We start from the raw sequence: 26,907 nt of genomic DNA on the forward strand, positions 1-26,907 counted from the left end.
ATCATGATCTAGTATGATATTTGACATATCGCTAGTTCAATAAGGGTTTCATTTGGAGGTTTTACATTAATTTAATAATTACATAATTTATGTTTGACATGATGATATTGTTTATACAACATTATTGTGTAATGAATATTCAACATTTATGCTTTATTATCTGTTTATGTTATGTACAGATACAACATGATGGTAAAAAGCTGAATAGTGATATTAAGAAATTGTCTTAAAAATTACTTAGTCCAATACAAAATCAGGTAGAGCTTTGTCTAACCGTATTATACGGAAACTAGCCTTGAGTATCTTGAAAACTGTGTAATTTGACCATGTATCAGATCCATCTGGAGTCCATTTGTATCATAAAAGTGGAAGAACAGACAGAAAATATTATCTACCGGAATATGTATATGTATTAGAAGCATTAACTCTTTGGAAGGCGGTATACGTCAGAATATTATACGTAAATTTGGATAGTTCGGTGCTTGTTCTGAGCTTGTCAATGCAATGTTGACAGAGTACCATTTATGACATAATTTAGATGTTGGAACAATTAAATAGATATAGGCATGGTTTCAGGGGCCACTATGATCCTTGACTGATACAACACATTGATGATTTTTGCCGAAAAAAAAAAAGAAAAAAAAGAAAAACTAAGCATACCTGTTGCTGTGAGCGGAAGACGTCAACTGACTGTTGAAATAAATGCTATGAAATACTGTGGATCTGAAGAGGTCTTTAGGATTAGCAATTTACCTGATGATTACAGTCTATCCGGGAAAAGTTGAAAAAATTTTGTTTTCCGAAACTGAATCCCAATAGAACAATTTTGGTCAGTATGCAAGAGTAAACTTAAAAGAGAAGCTTTTAAAAGAGAAGGAAAAAAAACACTGAAGACTATAATAATATCTAAGCTACTTGGCAGTTTACAAAATCTTTGCCGACACTTTGTATCAAAATTCCAAGATTGGTTGGATGGGATGCCTTCGTACGAAAGATCTGTACGGGGGGTTTTTTTTTTCAAAAGTGTACGAATACTTTCTGAAAAGGTTGTATATCGATACAAATATATTTATATAAAAATAAGGGAATAATTCTGCCGAGACATTTTTTTTTTAAATATTTTTACATAAACGTTTTTTTTTTTTCTAATTTTTCTAATTTTATTTTATTTTATTTATTTATTTTTTTTTTTTTTTTTTTTTTTTCACAAGATTTATAAATTAATGAGATTTGATTAATTCATGGACAGTTACTTTCAATCAGTAAAGTTGAATTAACTTGAAATATTTATTTTTATGCATCCATATTTATATTCTTTTTCTTTTTTTTTTTCCCTTTTCGTAGACACTAGCAGCAAACAGTTTGCAGCAAAATTTAAATACTCGTGCTAATAATAATAATAATGCACAGCCTGCTCGGACAGTGCCTCACTTTCCTCCAACAAATAAAGAGTTTAGTGCAACTGAATTACATACTCCAGATGGTATTTATTCACTGTTACATGAAACATTTTACGAAACAATTGCTCCTCAGTTTGCAATGGGTACTAGAGTTTCTATTGCCAGCGCTAAAGATTACCCCGCTGACTCTTCTGAAGACGAAGGCTTTTTTAGTAATTCATTATTATCAATGACACCTATTAAGAAATCTGATGCTCTTCCTATACCAAATGCTGCGTCCTCTTCTTCTCGAAGAGCGTTGCGTACCATGTCAACTTCCTCTAGTAGTATAGGTGCAAATGCAAGTGCTGGATTACAAGTTTTGACTTCACCGCAAAAACTGATGACAACTTCTACCAGTGGAAATCATTTAAGTCCATATTTACCTTATCCTTCACCTTCTTATCCTTCAACACCTAATCCTATAGCTCCTCAACAAATTGCTACAGGTTCCTATATGATGAGTTCTTCTCAAGATCTCGGTATGTCTCATAGTCCAGGTGACTTTTCACTACCTCCTTCTTTTAATGCACAGCAACAACAACAACAACAACATCATCATCACAATAACAGCAGTATAGGTTCACTTTCTTCATTATTTGGAAGAAGCTTGAATAATTCAAATGGAAAGTTATCCCAATCTTCTTCTTCAATTTCTCGTAGCATGAATACAAACACGACTAAACCTAAAAACCATTTGTCCAAAACGAATTCAACCTTTGTTTTAAGATTTCTGATTCATGAAAACCTTCAAAAATTATTAGCCACAAAAGCATTTGAAGATGATTTTTTATTTTTTAATATTGGTTCTAGTTTCATTTGGGTCGATTCAAAGAGTAAACCAAAGGTAAATCTATAGATTAAGTATGATTTATTATTAATTAACTTGGATGCTTCATTTATTAGGAACCTTTGTCTAGAATTGTATTTTCGAAATCATATCCAACCTGTCATGATATTAATGAAACAACACGTTGTGAAGATCACTTGGATATCATTATAGGGTTTTCAACAGGTGACATCATTTGGTATGATCCTCTCAGTTGTAAATATGTTCGGCTTAATAAAGTAGGTTCATTAGTCTCATCACCTGTCACGATGATCAAATGGATTCCAGGCTCTGAACACTTGTTTATTGCTATTTTTAAAAATGGAACAGCATTAGTTATGGATAAAGATCGTGATGATCAAACATTTAATGCTCCTGAGCCTTCTTCATGGTCAGAGACTCAATTTCATCCTATTCGACCTCATCGAAGTAATAAATATAATCCTGTTTCATTTTGGAGAATCAGTAAACAAGGATTGACAGACATTGCATTTTCACCCGATGGAGTCTATATGGCACTTACAGGGATGGATGGTCAATTACGAATCATTGATTATAGGAGTGAAAGGTAAAAAAAAAAAAAAAAAATGAATGGAATAAAATGAATATTGTCATAAACTAGATTCATGAATTTACATGTCTCTTATTTACAGGTTAATTGATGTATTTTCAAGTTATTATGGTAAATTAAACTGTGTTGATTGGAGTCCAGATGGACGTTATATATTAGTAAGCAAGCAAAAAAAAAATGTGTATATACATATTTATATACATATAAGGGGAAGAGGAATAGACATGGCTAATTTATACTGATTTATTTTGGCATAAAGACGGGTGGTGAGGATGATCTTGTCACTTTATGGTCTTTTGTTGAAAAAAGACTTGTAGCTAGATGCCAAGGTCATAGGTCATGGGTTACAGGAGTTGCCTTTGATAAATGGAGATGCGACGATCAAAATTATCGTTTTGGTAGTGTAGGCGAGGATTGCAATTTAATTTTATGGGATTTTTCTTATAGTGCATTACAAAAGCCTAAACATGTAAAGTAGATGGATAAAAAAAGAAAAAGAAAAAAAAACTAATTTTTTTCTATATTATAGCCACGAATAATTGCATCTTCTCCTCCAAAGCATGTTAACAACTTGGTCATATCTGTTACACCTTCACCTTCCCCACAACAAACAGCGCCTGTTGAGCGTAAAAAATCTCTCAAGAACCATCGTCTTTTCCGTGGATTCACATCATCTGATACCAATTCTTCTACTACAAATAATAATCAAAATGTTTCAACAAATAACTCTACACCAAATGGATCTTTTAGTAGTCGGTTTAGAAAGAGGTCATCGAGATCAAATAGCTTTTTCAGTCATGATTATTCTGATGATGTCATTATGGAAGATCAAATTAAACATTATTTGCCTGTATATCATCCACCTCTTAAAAAGAATCAATCTGCTATTTTACAACCTACAACCATAAAGGCAATTCATGCAGATCCTTGTTTATCACTTCAGTTTAGAGAACGTACATTAGTGACTACAGATAGAAGAGGTAGAATTCGTATTTGGGGCAGGCCCTAAAGGAAAACACACACACACACAAAAATAGACACTGTATTTGTATAATTAAAATAAAAGAGAAGTCTTGATTTTCATTTATATCTTTCTTGTCCCTCTCTTCCCCCTCCCCTTTTATATATAATATGAACATTGTTAAATAAATAAATGTATGCAATTTATGTCAATTTTAAAGCACCTTCTTGCTTTTTTCTAATAGATGTAATTTGACCTAGCACAGCACGCTTTAAGAACATGGAACTCATATTACAAATGTCTTCAATCATGTCTATTGCAGAAAATTCTATTAATGTTTGAGCATATTTGCTCGTTAATAGCAGTAAGAGCTGCATGGAACCTTTGTCCTTTGGATGCTCTTGTACTATTGCTCGTACAGGCTGAATCAGATCAAAAAGAGTCTCCCTTGTAAACTGGATGAAAGGTTGAACACTTAGGATGGTGTTGATGACTTGGAAAACAGTATCATTCCAAGGTCTCAAGTAGTTGCGGTTATTACTTGAAATAATTCTATTCTGTTTACTACTAAAATAGATCTCACCATCTGATAACAGTATCCTTAATAACGAAAGCCTTTGAGAAGAACTTAATTCTTGCAGGGATTTTACAATGACTTCCACCTTTAATTTGGATAAATCGGATTGGAAAAGTAGAGGAACTATTAAACCATTAATAACGCATTGTCCTTTTCTCATGGATAGTTGTATAATACTGTTCATTAATAATCGCGAAGCACTTGATGATAAGGCCATAATCTATATGTATATACATATACATATAGGGTTATGTTAGAGTTTATGTCTAAGTTCAGATGAAAACAAAAAGGTAATAACTTACTTTTACATAGGCTGTTGAATAAATAAGTAATACAGCATTTTCATTTGATATAGTCTCTGTATCGGCAATCATTTTTAATAAATCGGCTGTTACATCTTCTGGCCAAGTTATAAAATCAAGGCATGTTAAGACTGACTGTAGCTATAATGAAATGTAAATTCCTAATCAGTTTAAATTTTGATACACATATATAAATATGTGTGTGTTTACTTGATTTTCCGGTAATTTGATGAGTGTTTCAAAAGTTGGTAATTTCGTTTGTGAACTATTATCAGAACTTAATTTGAGTGATTCAATCAGTAAAGTTAAATCTGGTACATCTTCATCCATAGGAGTAGCTACATCAGTTGATTTTACAATTTTGTTTATATCTTTTTGAATTGACATGATGGGCTTAATTGTCTTGCTAGTATTGTGTTTTATTATAAAAAAAAAAGTGTTAAGGATTGGGTACTTTAATAAATGAATTACTTTATACTGTAAATAGATAAATGAATAAAAAGGATATGATAATAGGCTTCAATACTTTCGGATTGTCTAGTGTTGACCATGTTGGTTCAACTTAATTTATAAAGAGTAAATAGTGTGTACGTTATTTTATTTTTAAGCAAAAACAAAAACAAAAATACCTCGAGATCTTTGACCATTTGCTTGTAAAGCAAGAGTCAAACTGTCAGAAAACTGAAAACCTTGAGCTGTATTTAATAATTTATGGATGGATTCTATTTTTTTTGTTTTCTGAAGATCAAAGATTGACATGTAAAAAAAAAAATAAAGAGAAATATAATTTGCCTTGTTTATAGTAGAAATTTATTATTATTATTTGTCAGTTCATTTAGAGTCTATTAGTCTCCCAATATTTTTCAAATTCTTCTCGAACTTGAACAATACCCTTCTGGTTTTTGTATTCTTTAAACCATTCTGGTTTATCTAAAACACGTTTGCGTAGCCATTCAATATAATCATATGTCTTTTGATATGATATTTTAGGTAGCTTATCTTCTTTAATAGAGATATGATCTTCATTATATACGAGTAAATGCTTTGTAACTTCACGATATTCTCTATATTGTAAATATCGATCGTTCTTCATCTTGAACATAAAATCTTTTCCTTCTTTTTTGCATCGAATAACGACTCCTTCTATTTCCTTATCATTATAACACTGAGTTTGTTGCATTTGTTCTCCAAATTTTCTTACTTCTTTCAACGTGTCTAATAATATATAGTCAATTGTATGGAATCCAAATTCAATTGCTACTTGCTTTACTGTTGAACTTGGAAGGGTATTTAATTCAGTCAAGTTATAATTAATTCCATGTAAATAAAGTCCTCGATCTTTACCAGAATAAGGTAGTATATGCTGTTCAAACTCATCATCGCACAACTATAGATGGTTTTTTTTTTAGTACTAAAGAAGGAATTTACACTTTTTCTTTTCTTTACCTCAGCAACTAGAGTAATGTTTTTGTTATTTAACCAGCTAGCTAGATCCTTTTCAGTTTTATTAACAGAGGCTAAATGTTTCAATACCCAAGCATATCCTACGCCAGCATGCGTTTTCATGTCTGTTTTCTCGGAAGGAATAGAATGTTTTGATGTTACAATTATACTTTCATTCGATAAGGCAACAATAAATATAATACATCCATTTTCTTTTGTTGTGATTTCATAAGGGCCCTCAGTCTTTTCTTCTAATTCTGGCCACTATATTGCACACACACACACACACACACATATATATATATATATATGTATACATATAAATACATACACACACATATACATATACATATACATATACATATTGAACTTACTTGTGTGTATTTACTTTCCAATATGTTGAAAAACTTATCATACCCTCGTACCATAACTTTATAGTCTTTAGTAAACAGTCCTCTAGCCAATGTCGGAAATCTGTCTGCCTTTTTCTTATATACACTTTCTCTCATTGTCCAACTTGTCCATACTTGTCCATCTTCTAAAGTAAAATCCCTATTTCGTAATTCTTTTGGTGATGCATCTTTTAGCTTGTATAGTTTTTCAATTACTTGCTGTGTTTGTTCCGGATCAGGAGGGATTATAGGAATGTCAATATTTGACATTGTATAATAATAATAATAATAATAATTGATAATAAAAAAGGTTAAAATAAAACACCTGAAAATTAAGCTTATTTATTACTACAAATTTCCGGAAAAAAAAAAAAAAAAAAATAGTGTGATAATTTTAAATATTCATTTCTTTTTATTTTACGAATAAATAATGGAATCTTACACCTTAGAATTACATCCTTCAACACAAGTATATATCGCTTTATTTGAAAATGTAAAAAATGCATCAGCTTTAAAGCAACGATTTATTGATCAAGATGCAACTCTCACTTGTTCTTTAATTAACGCTAAATTGGTAATTTTTTTTTTTTTTTCAACGGGTTTTAAAGTAAACAATCTATTCAAATTGAACCGATCTTCTTTTTCTTTCATATATATATATGTTTGAAAGGTTATTGATAAATCTCATATCCTGCTAGCAACAAACAGAGCAGTATCAGACGAAGCAAACGGTACTCGAAAAACACAAAGCATTCATTCGGAAATTCTTTTTAATTTTGGCATCATAAATAATGTATTGTATTGTACACGCACATTGTCATGTATTACAGCTAATGCTTTCGTCCTTTTTTTTTTTTTTTTTTAGATTGGTAAAATATTTCGTACATTTGGTATTACAGACGATACAACCAATATCATTGCTGTTAAAGTAGGAGGCTCAGAAGCTGAGGTAATTGAACAAGCCTTGTTTTTACTCTTGCAAAATAATTTACGTTTATTATTCTTTATAGGCCGAGTCATTTATGAAGGAAAACATTCAAGGTGATTTAGTGCCTTTAGACAACTTGAAAAATATAACCGACTTTAAAGAAATTGAAAAAGTAAGAATCTAACTTATATAGAAAGATAAAAGGGTATGATTGTTACTAATGATGTCGTACAATTAGGTTTATCAAACGGGTGATCAAGGACAAGATAAAGAAAAGTTACTTTCACTTGTTGCAGGCGGTATAGCTCTTAGAGGCCATACTTAAGAAAGAAAGACATAATAATAATAAGAATAAGAATAAAACGTATTGGTTTGTTAGCTGCTCTTTTTTCTTTTCTTTTTTTTTTCATTGTAATTTTTATTTAAAGTTTGCTTTGATTTTGAAGATCACCCTGGTCAACAATATCTAACGCTAATTTAGCAACTGGTTTGAAACGTGCAGCATAAGACTTGGCTTGAGCAGAGGATGCTTGTTTACGTGCAACACGTGCTGCAATGCCTTGTAAAATAACTGATAATCGAAAGAAGGAAAATGCAACTGCAAATAGCCAATTCTCTATTGGATAAGGTTGTTGTAGAATAGAACAATAGTGAGCCATTAATTCATCGGCACCGGGAACAGGTAAAGGTTCTTTTGAATCCTTAAATCCTAGCATGTTATTACCCTCTGGTATATAAAACGGTTGAAGTAAATTTGAAAGGTCAGAAAGTGGATGTCCAATGGTTGAAAGTTCCCAATCAAGTACACCAATGACTCTAGAGTCTGTAGGATGAAAAATTAGATTATCAATCTTAAAATCACCATGAACAATAGTAGCTTGATCCTTGACTTGATTTCTTTTAAACCATTGAAACATATCATTTAACCGAGGAATGGATCCAACTACTTCTTTTGTATCTTGATCTTGAACAGCTCCTTGTGCTTGAGACACTTTACTCAAGGATTTCATTTGTCGATCATAAAACCCTGAGCTTCGACCATACTTTTCCAATCCAATTGCTTTAAAATTAACTCGATGTAACTTGGCTAATGTTTCTATAGCAGAGTACCAACTTTTTTTTTCATACAATACAATGATTAACGTTTTTTTATTTATTTATCTAAGTTATTCCACCTCACACATGAATATACTTACAGTGCTTTACGTTCTTCAAAAGGTAAATCAAGCATTCGACAATCTTCAAAAATTCGACCCTTTAAAAACTCCATCACATAGAAGGCTGTACCAATCACATCACAATCCTCACAAAGAACATAGACTTTAGGAACAGGCACATCTGTTTGAGTACCTAAAGCATAAAGTATACGATATTCTCTTTCAATAGCATGTGCAGTACTTGAAAGTAAAGTTCCTGGAGGCTTTTTGCGAAGTACATATTGTTGTTGACTTTTTTTTTTTTTTTTTTTGCAACATAAATCAATTATTCATAATCTAATATATACTCAAAATACTTACTTGCCATCCTTTAGAAGATATGTTGGATTAGACTGTCCAAATTGAAATTGACTAATAGACAAAGGTGCTTTAAAACTTGAGACATGTTCTAAAAGATAGGCTTCCAGCTTTTCATGATTTAATTCATGTCTATACATAGTTTGTTTAGATGAAAAAAATACATATGTGTGTGTTATTTACATGTATAACTGGTTACCCTTCACGTATATTAGAAGTGGATTGACCTTTGTTTGTCATCTTTTATATTTGTATTTGTATATTTAAAAAAAGCAAGAAAGAAAGAAAGAAAGAAAGAAAGAAAGAAAGAAAGAAAGAAAGAAATAGAAATTAAAATAAATATATTCTGTTTTTTCTCATATTTTAAATTGGGATTGTTGCTTATGTAAAGCCTTACATTTAGTCACATGATGCATACTACCATTGTGGTACAACAATAACTGACAGAATAAAATACACTAAAAGAATAAAGCCCAGGGATACAATATTATAAAAAAAAAAAGGAGAGAAAAAGAGAAAATAGCATTATTAATTAGTATAAATCAAGCTGACAGGATAAATAGCATACATTCATGTTAAATTTACTTATTTAAATGAGTATATTCAAATTTACTCCTTTTTGTTGCCTTTTTCTATTTCATTGTTAATATGACCCATCTTAGTGACTATAGTTTTTTACGTATGTTATATGAGATATAGAATGACATATATCCGTTACTAATATTTACACACTATATAAAAATAGAAAGAGCAATAGGATTAAGTTATGTTTTGATTTGGTTAATTTATAGAATACATACAACAGAAGGATTTGAATGTTTACATTTCTCAAAATTCAAAAAAGGGGAATTAAAAAGTATTGTAACAGCCTTAATATTATTTATGATACCATTTCAACTCTATTATGGTAAAAGCAGACTTTTCTTTTTATATACATATTTATTACATCTGTTATTCTTTACTATTCACTTCTTTTGTTGAATAGATATTATATCTTGTAAAATTAAATATGAAGAAGGCTTCGTTCAATTATTGGGTCATATTGTAACAAAACCTGAATCTTTGTGGACAGAAGCAGACAGAGTATTAGTTAATCCAACAGGTAATATTCATTCGTACTTTCTTTTTATTAGTGAATAGATGTTTATAGGCCTCTATTTATATTTGTATTCCTATTTATATTTGTATTTATTTTTATACTTATATACACAGACTATAGCTTATGCATTGGATTCTCTTTACAAATGTATATATTCATATTTATTCATTTATTCCCATATATTGAAATGTATCATTTTATAGTGGAACTTTATTTTTATTACAATGCTTTTGGAAATATCTTGCTAAATTTGTAGCAAGAGCAAAATTTATGAGTAGTAGAGAATTCAAGTTTTATGTCATAATGTGAATATTATACGTTTAAGCATATAGATGTATATCACTCATATTATTTATTCTATTTGATGACATTATAGGACGATCGTGAATATTATTTTATTTCCAGTTTTACAATATAATTTCACTAGAGATATTTATAATTTTACTTTTAAAGAAATCATGCCTCAATTAGTGTATGGTTGTGGTATGTTCTATAAAATAAGAATATAAAATAAGAATATAACTTTATAAAATTTACATAGAAATGTTGGTCATTTCACTCTTGGGTGGCGTTTCTCATTTTAGATTTAAAAAGTTACTAAGAAATAGCAAAGATCAAAATGATTTACAATTTATTACAACTAAAATTCAATACTTTCAAGATCTGAACTTGATTCTTTCTGTCACTTTATTTATCTTTTCTTGTTGCTTTATCATCATTAGTGCAGACGGTTTAACAAATATGAAAACGATGAATCGAAACAAGTTCCTTTCAGATTTATTTATTTGTAACAGTAAATGTCTGCAGTTATTATACCCCCCCCTCCCTCAAAAGAAAAGAAAAATATATATGCATATATAAATTAGTAGAAATATTTACATATTATTTAAATTCTAGTTAACAGTTTATGTATTGTCATTTGGATTATTGTCATATTAATATTTCATCCAGCAAAGCATAGTACGAGGAAATGAAAAATATAATTATTAACAAAAGGACATTGACATTATCATAACGAGTTTTAACTAAAGAGAAGTAGTATGCTTTTTTTTTATTGTTATTATGATAAAGTTTTAGGAGTAACCTCCTATTAGGAATTTTATATGGTGAATAAAAAAAAAAGGTAGAAAGAAAGAGAGAGGGAGGGAGAAGAAGATGTTATGATTTGATATTAAATAACACTAATTTGACTACCATTTGAAATAAGATAAACAGATTTTAACTACCTTCTAATTTACTTTCAGATTTAAAGAACCTGGACAAAGAATATCAAAGAAGAAGGGATTTTCCAACTTATTTGTATATACCTTTTTTATGATTATCTATGAATTTAAAGACATTGTACACACTTTATACTAAATATAATTCAGTCGTGGCTATTGCTTTTTTCTATTTTCTCCTCTCTGATCTCAGATAGTCTTGTATAATAAAAACTTGTATCATACAAAATCATAAATAAAAGAATTGTCCTTTAGAACTATTGTTTGATTTCAGCGACTTTATTAGTATTTTTATATTTATTTATTTATTTACTGATAACTTAATAGAGATATCGCAAGCAGATCAGTATTTAAGAAGCCTCATATTGAATGCCTATCAAATCTATCATCATCCCTAAGCTACCACTCATGTCAATCTTCTTTTTTTCTACGCGCTTTATGAATCAAGAGTACAAATTCATAGATAAATATACACGGTTAATAATAATTAAAATTCCAATCCTTTTTCTCATGAAAAAGAATAAAATAAATCAAGATATTTGACTATTGAAGTGCAATGAATAGTTTGTTATCTTTCTCTCTCTCTGTGTGTGTCTCTTTTGTAAATAATAACCTAACAGAATTTTTGCTCTTAAATCCTACAAAATCTGCTCTTTCTTGTTGGATTTTGAAATGTGAAATTTTGTTTCCACCTCTAGTTAGTGCATAAATAAAAGTCAATATCAAATGAAGGATTATATAAAGATATCAATTATAATCTGTGGCTATTCATATTTAATTGATTCCTATTTGTACAGTGGCTTGCATCTTTTATAAACAGTTCTAAATATTTCTTGACTTTCTTTTTTTTTCAATCTACTCTTATTATCAATAAACATTAATTCTCTATTCTATGATTCTGTGCTGATGGAAGGTAGCACAGAGTTCCCCCATCGGATGCACTATACAGACGGGGCGATTTACAGTGCTATTCATAGCCCGGCTTAAAACAGGCTCCCCACGTTTCCTGAAAAAAAGGGAAAAAAGAAAAAAGAAAAAAGAGGGGAAATTAAAAATGAGTGCCTTTTTATATCTTTTCATAATGAAATGTTACACAAGTGACTACTACTTGTACGTTTATTATAAATAAAAAAAGCAACTAATGAGACCGAACAATAGTTCTAAAATCGAATATTTTATGAATGAGTTGAAGTTGATAAGAATTGTTAAAGAAGTAGTCTGTGATAGGATGTGAATCATAAAAGTGTTAGTTAACGACCGAATAAAATACGTTACAGTTAATAAAGTGTTAGATGTTTTAGTATTATTGAATGAAGTAGATCAAGAGGATCTAGATAAAATTCCTTGAATAATTTTACGATCTGCTTGTTTAATTAAGAAACATGGCATTATAAGTCTGCTTTGTTCATAACACAAATTTTCTTAATACTTTTCTATTAGATGTATTTTTTTTTCTTTTCATTTTTCTACACCCTAAAATAAAAAGGGCTTTATGATACAGAATTGTACAAAGAACATATCTATATATTCAATGTAGATCTATCTATCTATCTATATATCTATGTATGCATGTATACATTCAGTATATATCTCTATTATTTACTATTAGCATTTATTCTATCGTTCCCTTTATCTTTATTTATTCAATGAACAAATTACTTCCTGAGAAAGGATGATCTAATATTATAGCTTACAGCAAAAGTTAGCTGTCAAAGCGTTGTAAAAGCATACAAATAATTTATAATTTTACAGGAGGCAGCTAATAATAATAACTTTATTTCCAACTCAAGAGATAAATTAATACTTCTTCATCTCAGTCATTACCGTAGATCTTAGAGGGGAAAAGAAAGAGTAGACAATATATATACAAACTACTCTCAGATACTACTGTAGTATTATTTGTTAATGTCCTTTTATATAGTCAAGACTAGATAAGATAACGATTTGAATCCATGATAATAAAATTCCATAAAATACATAATATTTCTGAGTGATTGTTTTATGCGATTAACATGTGTAAAAATGTTGTAATTGACGGTCTTTAATCAATATTCATTTAGTACTCTTCATCAATATACATGTATAAGCATTGATCTATTTTTAATAAATGTTCATCTTTAAGAGATTTTAAATTATTGAATGTGTGTGTAATCCATTAGTCAAGTAAGAGTAATAATAAATTCCAATAATAAACCAGAGGAATTATTTTGTGACTTGTTAAAGTTCATCCTTGAACCCAAGCCCAAGTTATTGTATTTTTCAGCAAATAAGAGAAAATTTCAGAAAAAATAAGAGAAAATTATTGGACAAATAAGAGAAAATTATTGGATAAAATAAGAGAAAATTATTGAACAAATAAGAGAAAATTTTAGGTCAATTAAGAGAAAGTCCAAGAAAAATTAAGAGAAAAAAAAATGGCAATTAGTAGAAAGCACTTTTCTCACTATTATTAACAAAAAATGGATATTGACTTTGATATGAACGAAATTTCTCTACGCGACGATGACATTGAAGCTGTACCTGAAATCATTGTCAGCGTAATGTCAATGATGAGAAAGAAGTGGGAGTACAACATCACTGCATCAGCCATGGAGTTAGATGAAGATGCGACGATGGAGCTGAAGGAAGGGTACGAGGGTGATGAGGCCAGCAATAGCTCGGATAAGGAGGAAAATGAAGCTGATGTACAGGGTAGTGAGAGCGATTTGAAAGAAGAGAAGCCTCTCAGAGATCTGGCCGAAAAAAAAGACGCCGCTAGCAATGCTAGACGTGTGTACACTCAGCAAGATATCAACAAGCTTATTTCCCTGTTAATTGAACAGGTTCCTGTAAAAGATGCAGCTTTAAAAACAGGAATAAATGAGAAATCAGCTTACCGTTTCAAATCGCAATGGCAGAAAACAGGGGAAATACCTCAACAGAAAAAAAGAGGGCGCAAAATGGGAACTGTCTCTGAGCTTACTGAAAAACACACAAAGTTTATTACCGACATTGTTGATGAGTGTTCAACTGCAACTGTAGCTGGAATACACGAGTTGTTGCTCAAAGAATTTCCAAGTCTCTCTGTGAGCCCATCCGCAGTATACAGACATCTTAGAACCAGCTGTGCACTATCTATGAAGAAGTTGGAGAAAATTTCATCTGCTAGAAACTCGGAAGAAACTCTTAAGAAGAGAAAGGAGACCATCCTTCAATGGCTAGCTGATAAAAATATGGACTTTGAGAATAATTGCGTTTTTTTGGATGAAGCAGGGTTCAATTTACACATGACACGCACTCGTGGCTGGTCCAAGATAGGAGAACCTGCTAAAACAACTGTCCCTGCTTCAAAAGGCACCACAATAACCATTCTTGGTGCCATCTCTAGCACCGGCATTATTGACATCTCTTTGAGAAAGCCAATATTAGTTTCGGGAGCTAAGAAGAGAAGAATAGATGGGAAGGTTGTTACAACGACAGCTAAGGTTGGAACTAGGACTGAGCACTATTTAAATTACTTGAGTAATGTGATGGATGTTCTTGACCGAAATAATATGAAGGGCTTTTACTTGGTAATGGATAATGCTCCCATACATAAGCCAGCTACAGTAAGAAACTTAATAGAAAGCAGAGGCTATAAGTGTGCATATCTTCCGCCGTACTCACCATTCCTAAACCCAATTGAGCTATTCTGGTCGAAGGTGAAGTATGGCGTCAAAAGAAGCCCTTTCGAAACTGGTGAGACACTCACACCCAGAATAATGGATGCCTGCTCCAAAGTAACTAAGAAAGACTGCCAGGGCTGGATTCGCCATTCTCTCAGATTCTTTGAAAAGTGTTTAGCCCTGGAGAAAAACTTATGAGATTTAAGTATAAGTAAATTTTTTGCTAATTGCCATTTTTTTTTTCTCTTAATTGACCTAAAATTTTCTCTTATTTGTTCAATAATTTTCTCTTATTTTATCCAATAATTTTCTCTTATTTGTCCAATAATTTTCTCTTATTTTTTCTGAAATTTTCTCTTATTTGCTGAAAAATACAATACTCAATAATAATGAATCACAAGACGAGCCTACCACACAGCGAATATATTAACAGAGTCTATTTTCCTTTTTTAATAATTGATAAGAAATCATCTATCACCATTATGATTGTCGGAGTAAAAGAAGACTGTTTCAAACAAGGACGACAAGCTTATTATAAATTTTGTAGATATATAAAAGATAAATAAATGAAAACAATGATATATACGCTGCTATCAGGATAACAAACTTGACTTTTTAGTGAAATATGGCTTCCTTAAATGAAATAATTATAGTTTGACAAAACAAAAAAAGTTTACATCCTTAAATTTTTGTAGCAAATTAGATTGTTGATGGAGCATTATTATAATGATGTAATGTTAGGTTTTTTTTCCATTTTTTATTCATCAGCCATTTATTGATACTTTCTTTATTATTAACTATTTAGTAAAAATCCTTTTTTTTTATTCTTTGTTCTTTTTATAATTAAAGATCTGGAAAAATATTATTGTTATTATTTTTTTTTAAAAAAAAAATATGTATTTTGACTCAAAAAGGTGACTTTTTGTCACTAATTCGCACTTGATGGAAACATTCGTCAACTTTTATCCTTTTTTTTTTTTTTTTTTTTTATTAATTTTACCCTATTTCTTATTTCTTTTTTCTTTTTTTTTTCATATACATATATCCCTCCTTTAATTTCCTCCCTTTTTTTTTTTTGTTAGAAGCTTATTTAAACATGTCTCAACAAATTGGAAGTAATGATCATAATCTTTCTTTAGACTCACTAGAGCCTACTAGTACTGTTACAAATAATACTAATCGCTTACCATTAAGAAAACGCATCAGTCCTATATTAAAATGGCAACCTGTAGAAACTCCTGAAGAACATAATAAACCAAAAACATACCCTCAAACATACCCTTTACAACAACAAGATATTATAAAAACTGATACTAATAAACAAACATACAACGAAATAAAGCATTTTAATGAAAAAAGAACAGTTGAAAAAGAAGAATTAAATCAAGTAAGTTAATTATTTAATATTATTAAACCTAAAATTGATTAACATAAATTATAGCCTGTGAAGAAAATAAAAAGAGGCAGACCCCCTTTACAAAAAAATAGTTCAACAGATACTAAATCAGATGTAAATGAACCATTACCCAATGTAATGTCAACAGAGCCATCAACGAAACTCTATTGTATATGTAAAAGGCCGTATGATGTACCAAGGTTTATGATTGCTTGTGACAAATGTAACGAATGGTTTCATGGCGAATGTATACAGATTAGTGAGAAGCAAGGCGAATTCATTGATCTTTATTTCTGTGATAATTGTTCTAAAAGTAATTTTAAACTCTTTTTTCCTTTTTTTTTTTTTTTTTTTTTTTTGTTTGTTTGTTTGTTTGAAAATTTTTATAGTTATTTACATATTATATAGTCACAGGAAAGAAAACTTCATGGAAACCTAAATGTGCTAATCCTGCTTGTTCGAAAGCAGCAAGGATTGGTACACATCAAGGACATTTAAGTAAATATTGTACAGATAATTGTGGAATGCAAGTTGCTCGTGCCCGTATTGAACTTGCTGAATTAAAAAAGCGTAATGCAACCATGAGTCTAAATAAACAACATTATAATCCACTTTCAAGAAGTAAACTAAGTAGTTTTGCTGAGTTGGATGATAGAGCAAGATTATGTAGAGTGAAAGAAGAAAAGATACATGCTAAAGATATTATTCAAATGGTCGAACAAAAATCCAAATTATTAAATATGTTAATACAAAAGGAAGATAACAACACGCTATGTGGGTTTGATTCCAGATTATCTTGGCCTGATACATTATGGGAAAAGGTTCATTATGTGATAGAAAAAGATGAAGTCATAAGTTTATTAGACGAAAATGAACAGCCCTTAACTACGGCAAAGGTGTTTCATGTTTGTCAACAAAATAGAAAGAGCTGTAATAGGCACACAAATTGGCAAAAATTAAAAACTGCTGAGCTTGAACAAGAAAGATCGGAACAATTTGTTATCTTGACTATGCTTGAAAGGGAAAGGCAACAGATTAAAGCCCGTATGAAGAAACGACGTGAAGAAGTTGACTTGGTAGAATTTCTTGAAAATGGAACAATTACTCATTATTAAAGAAAATTTGTATGTTTCATTCCAAGCTATTAAAATGTATATAATAAATCTATTTTAAATAAATAACAACCATTTTAATTTAATAGCGAGAACAGGATTTGTTACTATTTAATAAAAGCGAAATGCTCTTTGTTACTTTCTCGAAAATCAAATAAAAAAAACACGAATATCCCTTAAAGTAGCCTTTTTTTTTTCTTTTTTGCTAACATATGAAACTTATTTCACTACATTCATGATTAATCATTTATGTATACTCTATTAAAGAAATATTTAATAATCCCTTTTCGATATTTTTTTTTGTTTTCAAGCTGGCATTACATACATGAAGCTTACACTTGAGGACTATTTAAAAGTAAAAGTGTCCCTATTATATCGTCGAATTTAGCCTTACTTTTATAGTATTAAATCATATCTATTTAAATGCATAAAAATATCATTGATAAAATCAATAGTAGTAGCGTACACATACAGATGTATAGATACATAGATACATAGATATTGTATTATTATAGATATCACTTGGTTTGCTTTATTATCTTGATAGCAGTCAAATTGAATATATTTACATTTGTATATAAATAATGAAATCTATTATCCTATTTGATATTAACAAAGAAACTCAAGATAGCCTATTGTTTTATTTTTAATCATATTCACGCTTAATTCATACCTACTAAATTTTATCAGCGTGTCCCTTTGAAGTAGCTTGATGCTTTTTTTTTTTTTTCATAAGTTAGATACCTTTACATAATTATCTGCTTCACCTTCTGACACAAGTCTTCATATTCAATTTTAACCTTACTTACTGTTAAAAGCTTCAAACTCATCACAATATTAAGAATTTATGGTGAAAAAATTCTCGATTATAAAATTATAAACACATCATTGCTTTACATATACACGTATGTAATCTAACCTTTATGTCTCGATATATTATTCAGACATAGGTACTAATAAATGCATGTATCTTTTTATATAAGTATACACCCCCCCCCTAGGATTTATATAAGAACAATAACTATAGAAGCTATATTTAACAGGATCAAACTATATCTGAACATCTGTGGTTAGTAAGAATAAGGATAATTTATACAAATATCTATTGAATTGAATAGATACTCTGTATATCAGAATTCAAGTTTTGATTTGTGTTTTTAATTACTTCCATAGAAATTCAGCAAAAAGCGTATTGAATAATGATATTTGATATAGTATATATAAATGCATTTAAATAATAAATATATAGTTAGAATAAAGGTAAAATATGGCTTTCTTTGAGGATTATGTGTTATCAAAGATATATCATGATGTGCTAACAATTGAAAGCCCAAAGTTTAAAAATCTATTATAGTATAATTTTGTTTTAAAATCTCTCTTTATTCAGGTCCTTACCGAATGCTTCGGTAGGATGAGAAACAAACCCTTTAAGGATATTAAAATGCAAAGTATCATAGGCTTCATTCATTTTAGTCATTAGTGTACCTCCCCCCTTTTTTTTTTACAAGAACTAATTTTACTTAACTTTACTTTTAACATATCGACAAGAACTGCTTAACTGAATTCAGTTTGGGAGAATACGGAGATATATATATATATGTATATGCGAATATCCTCAAGATTGAATATACTCTCCAATATCAGCTGAACTATGAATAGGAGCATTGACCATAGCATAGGTAATATTCCTTTATACCTGGGATGCTTGTTTATTTCATTAAAAATAGCTTTCACAAAGCTCAAGTAATGACTCATAACAGTACTAGCGTTAACACTATCAATCCTCACTCTGAAGTTCCTTTTCTTTATATGCCGAGAAACTCTCACCACACTGATATTAATCAAACTAAAAACAGAAATTAACACTATTGTTTTTATTTTCTTCCAAATATAACATATCATTAAAAAGTATTCAACCAAAATATAAAGTTTCAAAGAGGTATTTATATATTCGCATTGAGTTCTTTTCTATGCTATATTCTTCATGTTATTAGTATTAACCAATCATAAATTATTAAAAAAGCAGTCTTCATTTTTATGTTTATTTTCAAAGACAGGTAATCATTAAGTTATAGCATTAGGCAGCGAAAATTTTGCTGTGGTTTTTTTTTTATTTTTTTTTATTTTATTTTTTATTTTATTTTATTTTTTTTTCTTTCTTTTCTATACAGATAATAAGAATGGCATCACTTACAAGGTAAAATATAAAAAATACAAAAAGAAAAAGCTAAAATTTAATTTCGTTATTGTTTTCTTATCTTTTTTATTTATATTTTTAAAGTCTTTTACCCAAACCTCGACAAACATTATCATCTACAACTGATGCACAACCACAATTAGAAAAGAAAATCAACCAAATCATTACAAAAACCAGCCAAAATAGAATTCCTCCTTATGGACAACGTAAAAACTTTAGACCTCGTGGACCAGAAGATTTCGGTAATGGTGGTGCATACCCCGAAATTCACATTCCTCAATTTCCATTAGGAATGGGCCGTAAAGAAACAAGTTTAGCTGAACGTAAAGGTGGAGCCTTGACATTGGAAGTCGACAATGATGGTAACATAAAATACGATGCAATTGCTAAACAAGGACATAGTGACGACCGTATCATTCATACCTCCTTTAAGGATATGATTCCTCTCAATGAACGAAAAGATATGGATGTCGACAAATTAGTCATGGATAGACCAAGCCAAGAAGAAGTTCAGAGTGTAGCAGAAAAGACTCGATTAGCTCTCGAAAAGATTGTCAACTCAAAGATCAAATCTTCTCAACCTAAAAATTCAGCACTTTCAGCTTCCAACAGTACTAATAAAGATCCAACCTATATTCGTTATACACCAGCCCAACAGGGTTCATCTGGTGCTAAACAAAGAATTATTCGTATGGTAGATGCACCTAGAGACCCTATGGAGCCTCCTAGTCATTTACACAAGAAGGTTCCTCGTGGTCCTCCATCACCTCCTGCTCCTGTTATGCATTCACCTCCCCGTAAGTTAACAGCTAAAGAACAAGCTGAATGGATCATTCCTCCCTGTGTTTCAAACTGGAAAAACACAAAGGGTTATACTATCCCCCTCGATAAACGTTTAGCAGCTGATGGTCGTGGTCTTCAAGAGTTGACGATCAATGATAATTTTGCAAAGTTCTCTGAAGCTCTTTATGCTGCTGATCGTCATGCTCGTGAAGAAGTTAGACAAAGAAATTTGATGCAACAGAAACTAGCCCAGAAACAAAAGGAAGCTGAAGAAGAAAAGTTAAGGCAGTTAGCTCAAAAGGCACGTGAAGAAAGAGCTGGTTTAAAGACTACAAATCATTCAGAAGCACCTGCAAATGCTAATCGTCCATCAGCAGCCTCTCTCATGGTAGATTATGATAGTTCTGAAGATGAATCAGGATCTGAAAGTGAAGAAGACTCTCCTGTTCGTCGAAGAGTTGAGGATAGTGATGAAGAAAAAGCAAGAGAGCGTGATCAACTTCGACGTGATCTCCAAAGACAAAGACAACGAGAAATGCGTATGAGTAAAATGGGTACAGAAGCTAGAGCAAGGCATCTTGCTCGGTAAGTTGCTAAAAAAAAAAAAAAAAAGAAAAAAAAAATTAAAACAAAGTATTGATTTATATATCCCAATTTAGTGAGCAAGGACGTGATATTTCTGAAAAAATTGCACTTGGTTTAGCTAAACCATCATTAAGTAAAGAAAGTATGTATGATGCAAGATTATTTAATCAATCAGAGGGTATTGGATCTGGTTTCAAAGATGATGATGGTAAGTACAAATTTTATATAGTAAGCCCCCCTTTTTTTTTCTTTTCTTTTTTCTTAAGCGTTATTTTTTATAGTATATAATACGTATGATAAACCACTATTCAACCAAACATCATCATCTATCTATAGATATAGAGGTGAAAATACTGAATCTGAAGTCTTGGGTAGCACAAATGCAGATGACCTTGAAAGGGCTATCAAGCAAGACAAGTTTGGTATGCGTAAAGGATTCCAGGGTGCTGAGGGTGGTGAAGGTTCTGCAGCAGGGCCTGTTGAATTTGAAAGAGAAACATTAATGCCATCAAAAAAGTTGAAAAAGATGTATTTGGGTTAGATACTTTCTTGAATAAGGCGAAAAAAGGAAAGAGAGCTCGCGATGAAGATGATTATAGTGACGATGAACGTCGTAAGAAATAAATCTTATTATGATCTATTATATATACATGAATATATAAAGCAGACAATTCTCCTTTTGAGACGTCATTATATATCAATATTACACGTTTTGTTGTCCTTTTTATATAATAATAATGATAATAAATTTACCACATAAATCTTTGTAATTGATTTGGCTCATTTAACCAAACAAATGGCTTAAATAAAAAGAGATAAAGAGTAATAAGATGGATGAATATATAAAACGCCAAACCACTTAATAAACGCCAAGTTTGTTTTGGAGGTGGGATATGTACCATGTAGAATAAAAAGGGAATAATAAAATAACGAAATTCTAATAAGGGAGATGGGACCAAAGTCAAGACAAGTGCAGTTAAATATCCTAAAGCTAACAAGAAACTTGTGTGATTTGCTAGAAAAAAAAAAAAAAAAAAAAAAAAAAAAAAAAAAAAGAAAGTTGAATAAACGTTCCTCCAATTGCCAGAATCACTTACCAAAAGCTTGAAAATTTAATATTTCGCTAAGAACATAAACTGGAGTCAATAAATAACGTATAGTCCAGTGACGTCTATAAACTTTCTTCCAAACATAAAAGCTGTAATGTCTGTTATCACTTAAAATAAACGGATGCTCATATCTATACAAATATGTATATATATATTTAACTTTTAGAATTTATCATGTTATTGAACAAATATATTGTCATTACGTGTATTTAAAAACCAAATATAAGCTTACTACGCAAGATAAAAGACCATACAATATTCTAATTATTTCTCGTAAAGTGAGTCGTGATACGTACTATCTATCTATTTTCATAAAAGACTTACTTTTTTATGCTTGAATGAAATATTAAATCAGAAATGGCCGTTAAAGATAATGTCCAAGGGGCAGAAAAGAAAGATAAGAAAGAAGTAAAATAAAACAATTGAGGGAAATGAAGACCAGCTATATGATTTGAACGATCTCCCAAAACTATACCGTTATTCCATATTAGAAACAAGGCAAACGAAAATATTGCAATTAAAAATGTCACTATATTGGGCAATAAAGTCTTGAAATTTTCTAATATGTTTACAGTAAGACTCAAGATAGATCGAAGCATTTGTACTATATTCAATGATGGAGTTAGTATATATATTCAGATGGGGAAAAGGCTCCCTTTTTTCTTCGTCAAGTTATATCTTATAAATAAACTACCTGGTGAATTCATAATAGTAGCACATAAAGGATTGTATAAACAATTACTATGATCGTCGTTTTTTTTACTACTTTCATTTAAGGATAATGTATCTATAATGGTAACCATCATAAACAAGCATACCCATATAACATTAGTCTGTCTAAAGGTCATAGAGACAATACCCATAACACCAGATAATCGATACCATCTCCTTTTCACTAAAAGATATGACAATAAAACAAAAAAAGTTGAGCCCGCGTCTGTGTAATAAAGGAAATTATAAAAGAATCCAACTGGAAACCATGCTAAGCTTAATGCATACACTCTTGAAGTCTTTGTTAATGACACCAGAATAAAGTAGAGTCCAATTGAAAATAAGATATTTGTGAAACGTAATGCATTTACAGTACAAAGATCATAGTTAAACAGCTTTCCAACATATACGAATACATTGCTTAACAAGTATCTATATACCATATTAGTAAAAATACATATAAATGATCGTGAATATACGTTACAGTCCTGGTGGTGTCGTTAGTTTTGGATCCCAACTGTAAAAATCGCCACGACAATATTGTTGTGCCTGAGATATATGAAATATCTCATCCTAAAAAATATGTCAATATAACCATATATACAGCTGATATATTTTTATTACCATATAGGGATTAGAGACTTTAGTGTTAACTACTGCAGCTGTCATTAACAAGTTAATGACATGAAGAACAAAGATCATTCTGGTAATGTCTTACTTTTGTATAGATTGATCGTTATTTATTAATTACGATAATAGAAATCCATTTGTATACTTTTTTTTTTTTTTTTTTTGTGTGCACTTATTTACAATATTTTTGTAAACATTTTATTGGCTAAAAATCATTAAAAAAAAAATAAATAAAATAAAAATAAAAAATAAAGACAGAGCGGCTGTTTTAAAACTAACCTTTTTCTTGTTACTTTAATTTTTTTTCTTAAAGATTAATTGAATTAGCTTATTGAAATAAAGTAACAAAAAAAAAACTTTCAGGCTTTTTCTTATTCTCTTACACACACACTAAATAACGGTACACCTCTCTTTTATCATGACTTCTAACGATTCTATGGAAAACTTGCCTCCCTCTGCTAAATTGGCACTCCTTCATGCTCAGGCTGCTATTCCTTCATCCGTAGAAGAAGATCCCTTTGTTCCTTCTCCTGACGACCCCGTTGTTGTCATGGATAATACTGCTTATGAACCACTTATTGCTGGTGATTATCCTACCCCTATTGGTAAGCCTATTGTTCCTGCTCCCAAGAAAGAAGTTACCGTGACCAAAAAGAATCTCGATTTGAATTCTGAAGCTGCTTTCCCTGCTCTTTCACCATCTCCTCGTCCACCTGTTGTATCGGGTGGTTGGTCAGCTAGTTCTCGTGTCAAATCACCTCAAGCCAGTCCTATCCGTAATAGACCTATGGCTCCCCCCGCTTCTGGTAATGTCAAAAAATCATCTACTGCTACTCAAATCACTGATGTCCTTGAATTGCCTGCTAATCAACAAATTGCCAACATGCCCAATAAGCCTCTTGGTTTCAAGAGCAATGCTGATGTCATTCAACAAGTCATCAAAAAAACTGGTACAAATATTATTGCTTCTACAAATCGCTCTGGTACAACAACTTTTCTTATTCAAGGTGCTCCTGCTGAAGTTGCTAGAGCTAAGAAAGAATTAATTTCTGGTCTTGTTGTGAAGGTAAGAGAAAGGAAGTTGATTTAATAGTTATCTTCCGTGTGTTTAGCCTTTATATATAAATTGAAACTTATTTCATTTTATTTTATTTAGCGTACTATTGAAATTACTGTACCTGCTTCTACTCGTCGTTTCATTATTGGTGCAAAGGGCGCTACACTCAAGCAAATTGAAGCTAAATCAAATACTCGTATCAACTTTTCTCGTAAGGATAATGAAGATGAATCTTATGAGGAAAACCCTGATGACATGGTTCCTGTCACCATCATGGGTGATGCTACTGGTATTAGAATTGCAAAGGAAGAGATTGAAAAAATCGTTAGTGAAAAGGTATATATTTATATAAAAGTGAATTAAGGATAGAAAACAATGTTGTTGACTTATTTTTCTATTAGACTTCTAAGCAAACAATCAAGATTGATAACTTTGACAGTAAATTTTATCTTTTCCTCGCTGGTCCACAAAATAGTAACATCAAGAAATTGGAAGGCGAATTTGATGTCAAGATTCATATTCCTGCTGTTATTGTAGATGGTAATACAAACCGTGAAACAGCTATCTCCATTTCTGGTGATAAAGAGAAAGTCCAAGCTGCTAAACAAGCCCTAGAAAAATCATATGCAGATATTGAGAACTCAAGTCGCACCATTGCTATTGCAATCCCTAAACGTCAACACAAATACCTTTATGGTAAGAATGGTGAAACTCTTAAAGAAATTTTGAATGAATCTGGCTGTACTGTAGAATTACCTCCTACTGAAGATCCTTCTGAAAATGTCACAATTCGTGGTCTTGATGCTGATTTAGTTAAGGGTTTAACAGTTGTGATGGAAAAGGCTCGTGCCGTTCATGTGAGTGTTTTTGATTTAACAGAAAATTACAAATCATCTGGTGATGCATTGAAGTATGCTCGCGCTGCTCTTAAATATCTTTTGGTTAAGAAGAGTTTCAAGAAAATTGAAAATGATCATAATGTTCAAGTAAATGTCCCTCAAGCCGATGAACTTGACAAATCTGTCTATCTTGAATTTGTCAGTAAAGCCGAAAAGGATGCTGCTCTTGCTCAATTAGCTGTCTCTAAACTCTTGAATCAATTAACACCCGAAGTCTTTAGCTATGTTGAAGTTAAGCCTTATCTCCATCATTATATTCAAAAAAGTCATTACAGTGCCCTTGAGCGTATTCAATCTACACATCATGTCACTATAATTGTACCAAATGAAGAAGAGAACTCTGCTAACATCTTGGTTGTTTTTAGTGGTGAGGACAAATCAAACGTAAAGGCTGCTTTGGATGCTGCTGCTGATGAATTAAATAAGATTGTTAAAGACTGTTCAGATTACATTTTCAAGAGTACTTCTATTCCTATCAAGTTCCATGAACTCATTCGTGGACCTAAGGATACAACCTTAAATGCTATTGTAGGTGAGACCGATGCCATCGTTCGTTTTGGTCCTAATGATAAGGTTGAGATTCGTGGTCTCACCAAAGAAGTAAACCAAGTTACTGCTAATCTTCAAAAAGCATTTGAAGCTGTTCAAAAAGAAGATTACACTAAGCCTTATACAGAAGAGTTCTTTATCCCTGCTAACTTTTCTGCCCACATTATTGGTAAGTCAGGATCTAATATTAATAAACTTAAAGATGATCTTGGTGTCAAGGTTGACATTGGAGAAAGCAATAAAACAGAAGAAAAGATTGTTTCCAAGAACAAGAAGAACGTTACACCTGTTAAGGTTGTCATTCAAGGTCCTAGAATTAATGTTGAGAGTGCTAAGGAACGTATCAATAGTCAAGTCGCAAGTTTGGCCGACCAAGTCACTCTTTCTCTCAAGATTCCCAAGGAATTCCATCGTCATTTAATTGGTCCCAATGGTCGTTATGTTAAGAAACTTGAGGATAAATATAACATCTTTATTAAGTTCCCTAAGTCTACCAATCATGATAATGAAAGTCCTAACACTAATAAACCTGATGAAATCACAGTTCGTGGTGGTAAGAAAGACTGCCATGCTGCTAAGGAAGAATTAATGGAATTATATGAATATGAAAAAGAAGAACAAGAAAAGAGAAAGGAGAGAGAACAGAAGCATAAGGAATATGAAGAGAAGCGTGCTGCTGAAGAGAAGAGAAGAGCCGAAGAAAAGGCTGCCAGAGAAGCTAGAGAAGCTGCTAAGGAAGCTGCTAGAGAGGCTAAAAGAGCTGAAAAGGAAGCTGCTGCTGCTGCTGCTGCTAAGAAAGAGTAAACCAATCTTCCATTTATATATGTACATAATATAATGAAATATATATAACACGTACATTTGTATTTAGATAAAAAATAAAATAAAAAAAATAAACGTCTTTATCAAGAAAAGGTTTTTATTGTAATTTCTATCTTTTTTTTTTTTTTTGGAATGAAA

General features: G+C 31.0%; 10 protein-coding genes across 10 annotated transcripts; 6 read left to right on the forward strand and 4 right to left on the reverse strand.

Annotated features, from left to right (window-relative positions):
* Positions 1–1,195: 1,195 nt before the first annotated feature.
* On the forward strand, positions 1,196–4,000 carry BX663DRAFT_510850 (WD40-repeat-containing domain protein). Its single transcript, XM_051527806.1, has 6 exons — positions 1,196–1,262; positions 1,345–2,286; positions 2,346–2,836; positions 2,922–2,997; positions 3,099–3,308; positions 3,369–4,000. Exons 1-6 carry the CDS (start codon positions 1,242–1,244, stop codon positions 3,846–3,848), a joined length of 2,220 nt encoding a protein of 739 aa, XP_051382342.1. The 5' UTR covers positions 1,196–1,241; the 3' UTR covers positions 3,849–4,000.
* A 3-nt stretch (positions 4,001–4,003) lies between these two features.
* BX663DRAFT_486676 (uncharacterized protein) lies at positions 4,004–5,066 on the reverse strand (the record flags this gene model as incomplete). Its single annotated transcript, XM_051524692.1, has 3 exons — positions 4,004–4,597; positions 4,680–4,820; positions 4,890–5,066. The coding sequence occupies 3 exons, from the start codon at positions 5,064–5,066 to the stop codon at positions 4,004–4,006; spliced, it is 912 nt and encodes a 303-aa protein (XP_051382343.1).
* A 393-nt stretch (positions 5,067–5,459) lies between these two features.
* Positions 5,460–6,811, reverse strand: BX663DRAFT_510858 (RNA ligase-domain-containing protein). The gene is made up of 3 exons (XM_051527807.1): positions 6,497–6,811; positions 6,126–6,386; positions 5,460–6,066 (listed from the first exon to the last, which is right to left on the reverse strand). Exons 1-3 carry the CDS (start codon positions 6,782–6,784, stop codon positions 5,515–5,517), a joined length of 1,101 nt encoding a protein of 366 aa, XP_051382344.1. The 5' UTR covers positions 6,785–6,811; the 3' UTR covers positions 5,460–5,514.
* A 127-nt stretch (positions 6,812–6,938) lies between these two features.
* BX663DRAFT_510859 (kinase binding protein CGI-121-domain-containing protein) lies at positions 6,939–7,839 on the forward strand. Its single transcript, XM_051527808.1, has 5 exons — positions 6,939–7,088; positions 7,185–7,307; positions 7,380–7,463; positions 7,525–7,614; positions 7,681–7,839. Exons 1-5 carry the CDS (start codon positions 6,945–6,947, stop codon positions 7,765–7,767), a joined length of 528 nt encoding a protein of 175 aa, XP_051382345.1. The 5' UTR covers positions 6,939–6,944; the 3' UTR covers positions 7,768–7,839.
* On the reverse strand, positions 7,736–9,277 carry BX663DRAFT_510866 (kinase-like domain-containing protein). Its single transcript, XM_051527809.1, has 4 exons — positions 9,156–9,277; positions 8,960–9,088; positions 8,639–8,890; positions 7,736–8,555 (listed from the first exon to the last, which is right to left on the reverse strand). Exons 1-4 carry the CDS (start codon positions 9,194–9,196, stop codon positions 7,865–7,867), a joined length of 1,113 nt encoding a protein of 370 aa, XP_051382346.1. The 5' UTR covers positions 9,197–9,277; the 3' UTR covers positions 7,736–7,864.
* Positions 9,278–9,700: 423 nt separating this feature from the next.
* Positions 9,701–11,029, forward strand: BX663DRAFT_435328 (uncharacterized protein; the record flags this gene model as incomplete). Its single annotated transcript, XM_051523112.1, has 7 exons — positions 9,701–9,812; positions 9,942–10,058; positions 10,169–10,202; positions 10,259–10,360; positions 10,483–10,532; positions 10,597–10,848; positions 10,953–11,029. Coding segments are annotated over 7 exons (744 nt in total), but the record flags the coding sequence as incomplete, so codon positions are not given.
* A 4,922-nt stretch (positions 11,030–15,951) lies between these two features.
* On the forward strand, positions 15,952–17,632 carry BX663DRAFT_543373 (uncharacterized protein). Its single transcript, XM_051530838.1, has 3 exons — positions 15,952–16,306; positions 16,361–16,628; positions 16,724–17,632. The coding sequence occupies exons 1-3, from the start codon at positions 16,016–16,018 to the stop codon at positions 17,428–17,430; spliced, it is 1,266 nt and encodes a 421-aa protein (XP_051382348.1). The 5' UTR covers positions 15,952–16,015; the 3' UTR covers positions 17,431–17,632.
* A 1,940-nt stretch (positions 17,633–19,572) lies between these two features.
* BX663DRAFT_510879 (SKIP/SNW domain-containing protein) lies at positions 19,573–21,750 on the forward strand. Its single transcript, XM_051527810.1, has 5 exons — positions 19,573–19,624; positions 19,709–20,992; positions 21,067–21,200; positions 21,274–21,453; positions 21,510–21,750. The coding sequence occupies exons 1-5, from the start codon at positions 19,608–19,610 to the stop codon at positions 21,614–21,616; spliced, it is 1,722 nt and encodes a 573-aa protein (XP_051382349.1). The 5' UTR covers positions 19,573–19,607; the 3' UTR covers positions 21,617–21,750.
* Positions 21,742–23,571, reverse strand: BX663DRAFT_473489 (alpha-2-glucosyltransferase Alg10; the record flags this gene model as incomplete). Its single annotated transcript, XM_051524198.1, has 7 exons — positions 23,437–23,571; positions 23,297–23,385; positions 22,796–23,244; positions 22,426–22,705; positions 22,305–22,361; positions 22,090–22,232; positions 21,742–22,007 (listed from the first exon to the last, which is right to left on the reverse strand). The coding sequence occupies exons 1-7, from the start codon at positions 23,512–23,514 to the stop codon at positions 21,742–21,744; spliced, it is 1,362 nt and encodes a 453-aa protein (XP_051382350.1). The 5' UTR covers positions 23,515–23,571.
* Positions 23,572–23,730: 159 nt separating this feature from the next.
* On the forward strand, positions 23,731–26,889 carry BX663DRAFT_473491 (uncharacterized protein). Its single transcript, XM_051524199.1, has 3 exons — positions 23,731–24,508; positions 24,599–24,835; positions 24,901–26,889. The coding sequence occupies exons 1-3, from the start codon at positions 23,861–23,863 to the stop codon at positions 26,749–26,751; spliced, it is 2,736 nt and encodes a 911-aa protein (XP_051382351.1). The 5' UTR covers positions 23,731–23,860; the 3' UTR covers positions 26,752–26,889.
* Positions 26,890–26,907: the final 18 nt, after the last annotated feature.

This window comes from Cokeromyces recurvatus (assembly GCF_025118155.1).
Source record: "Cokeromyces recurvatus strain NRRL 2243 chromosome Unknown BX663scaffold_14, whole genome shotgun sequence".
Classification (NCBI taxonomy): domain Eukaryota; kingdom Fungi; phylum Mucoromycota; class Mucoromycetes; order Mucorales; family Mucoraceae; genus Cokeromyces; species Cokeromyces recurvatus.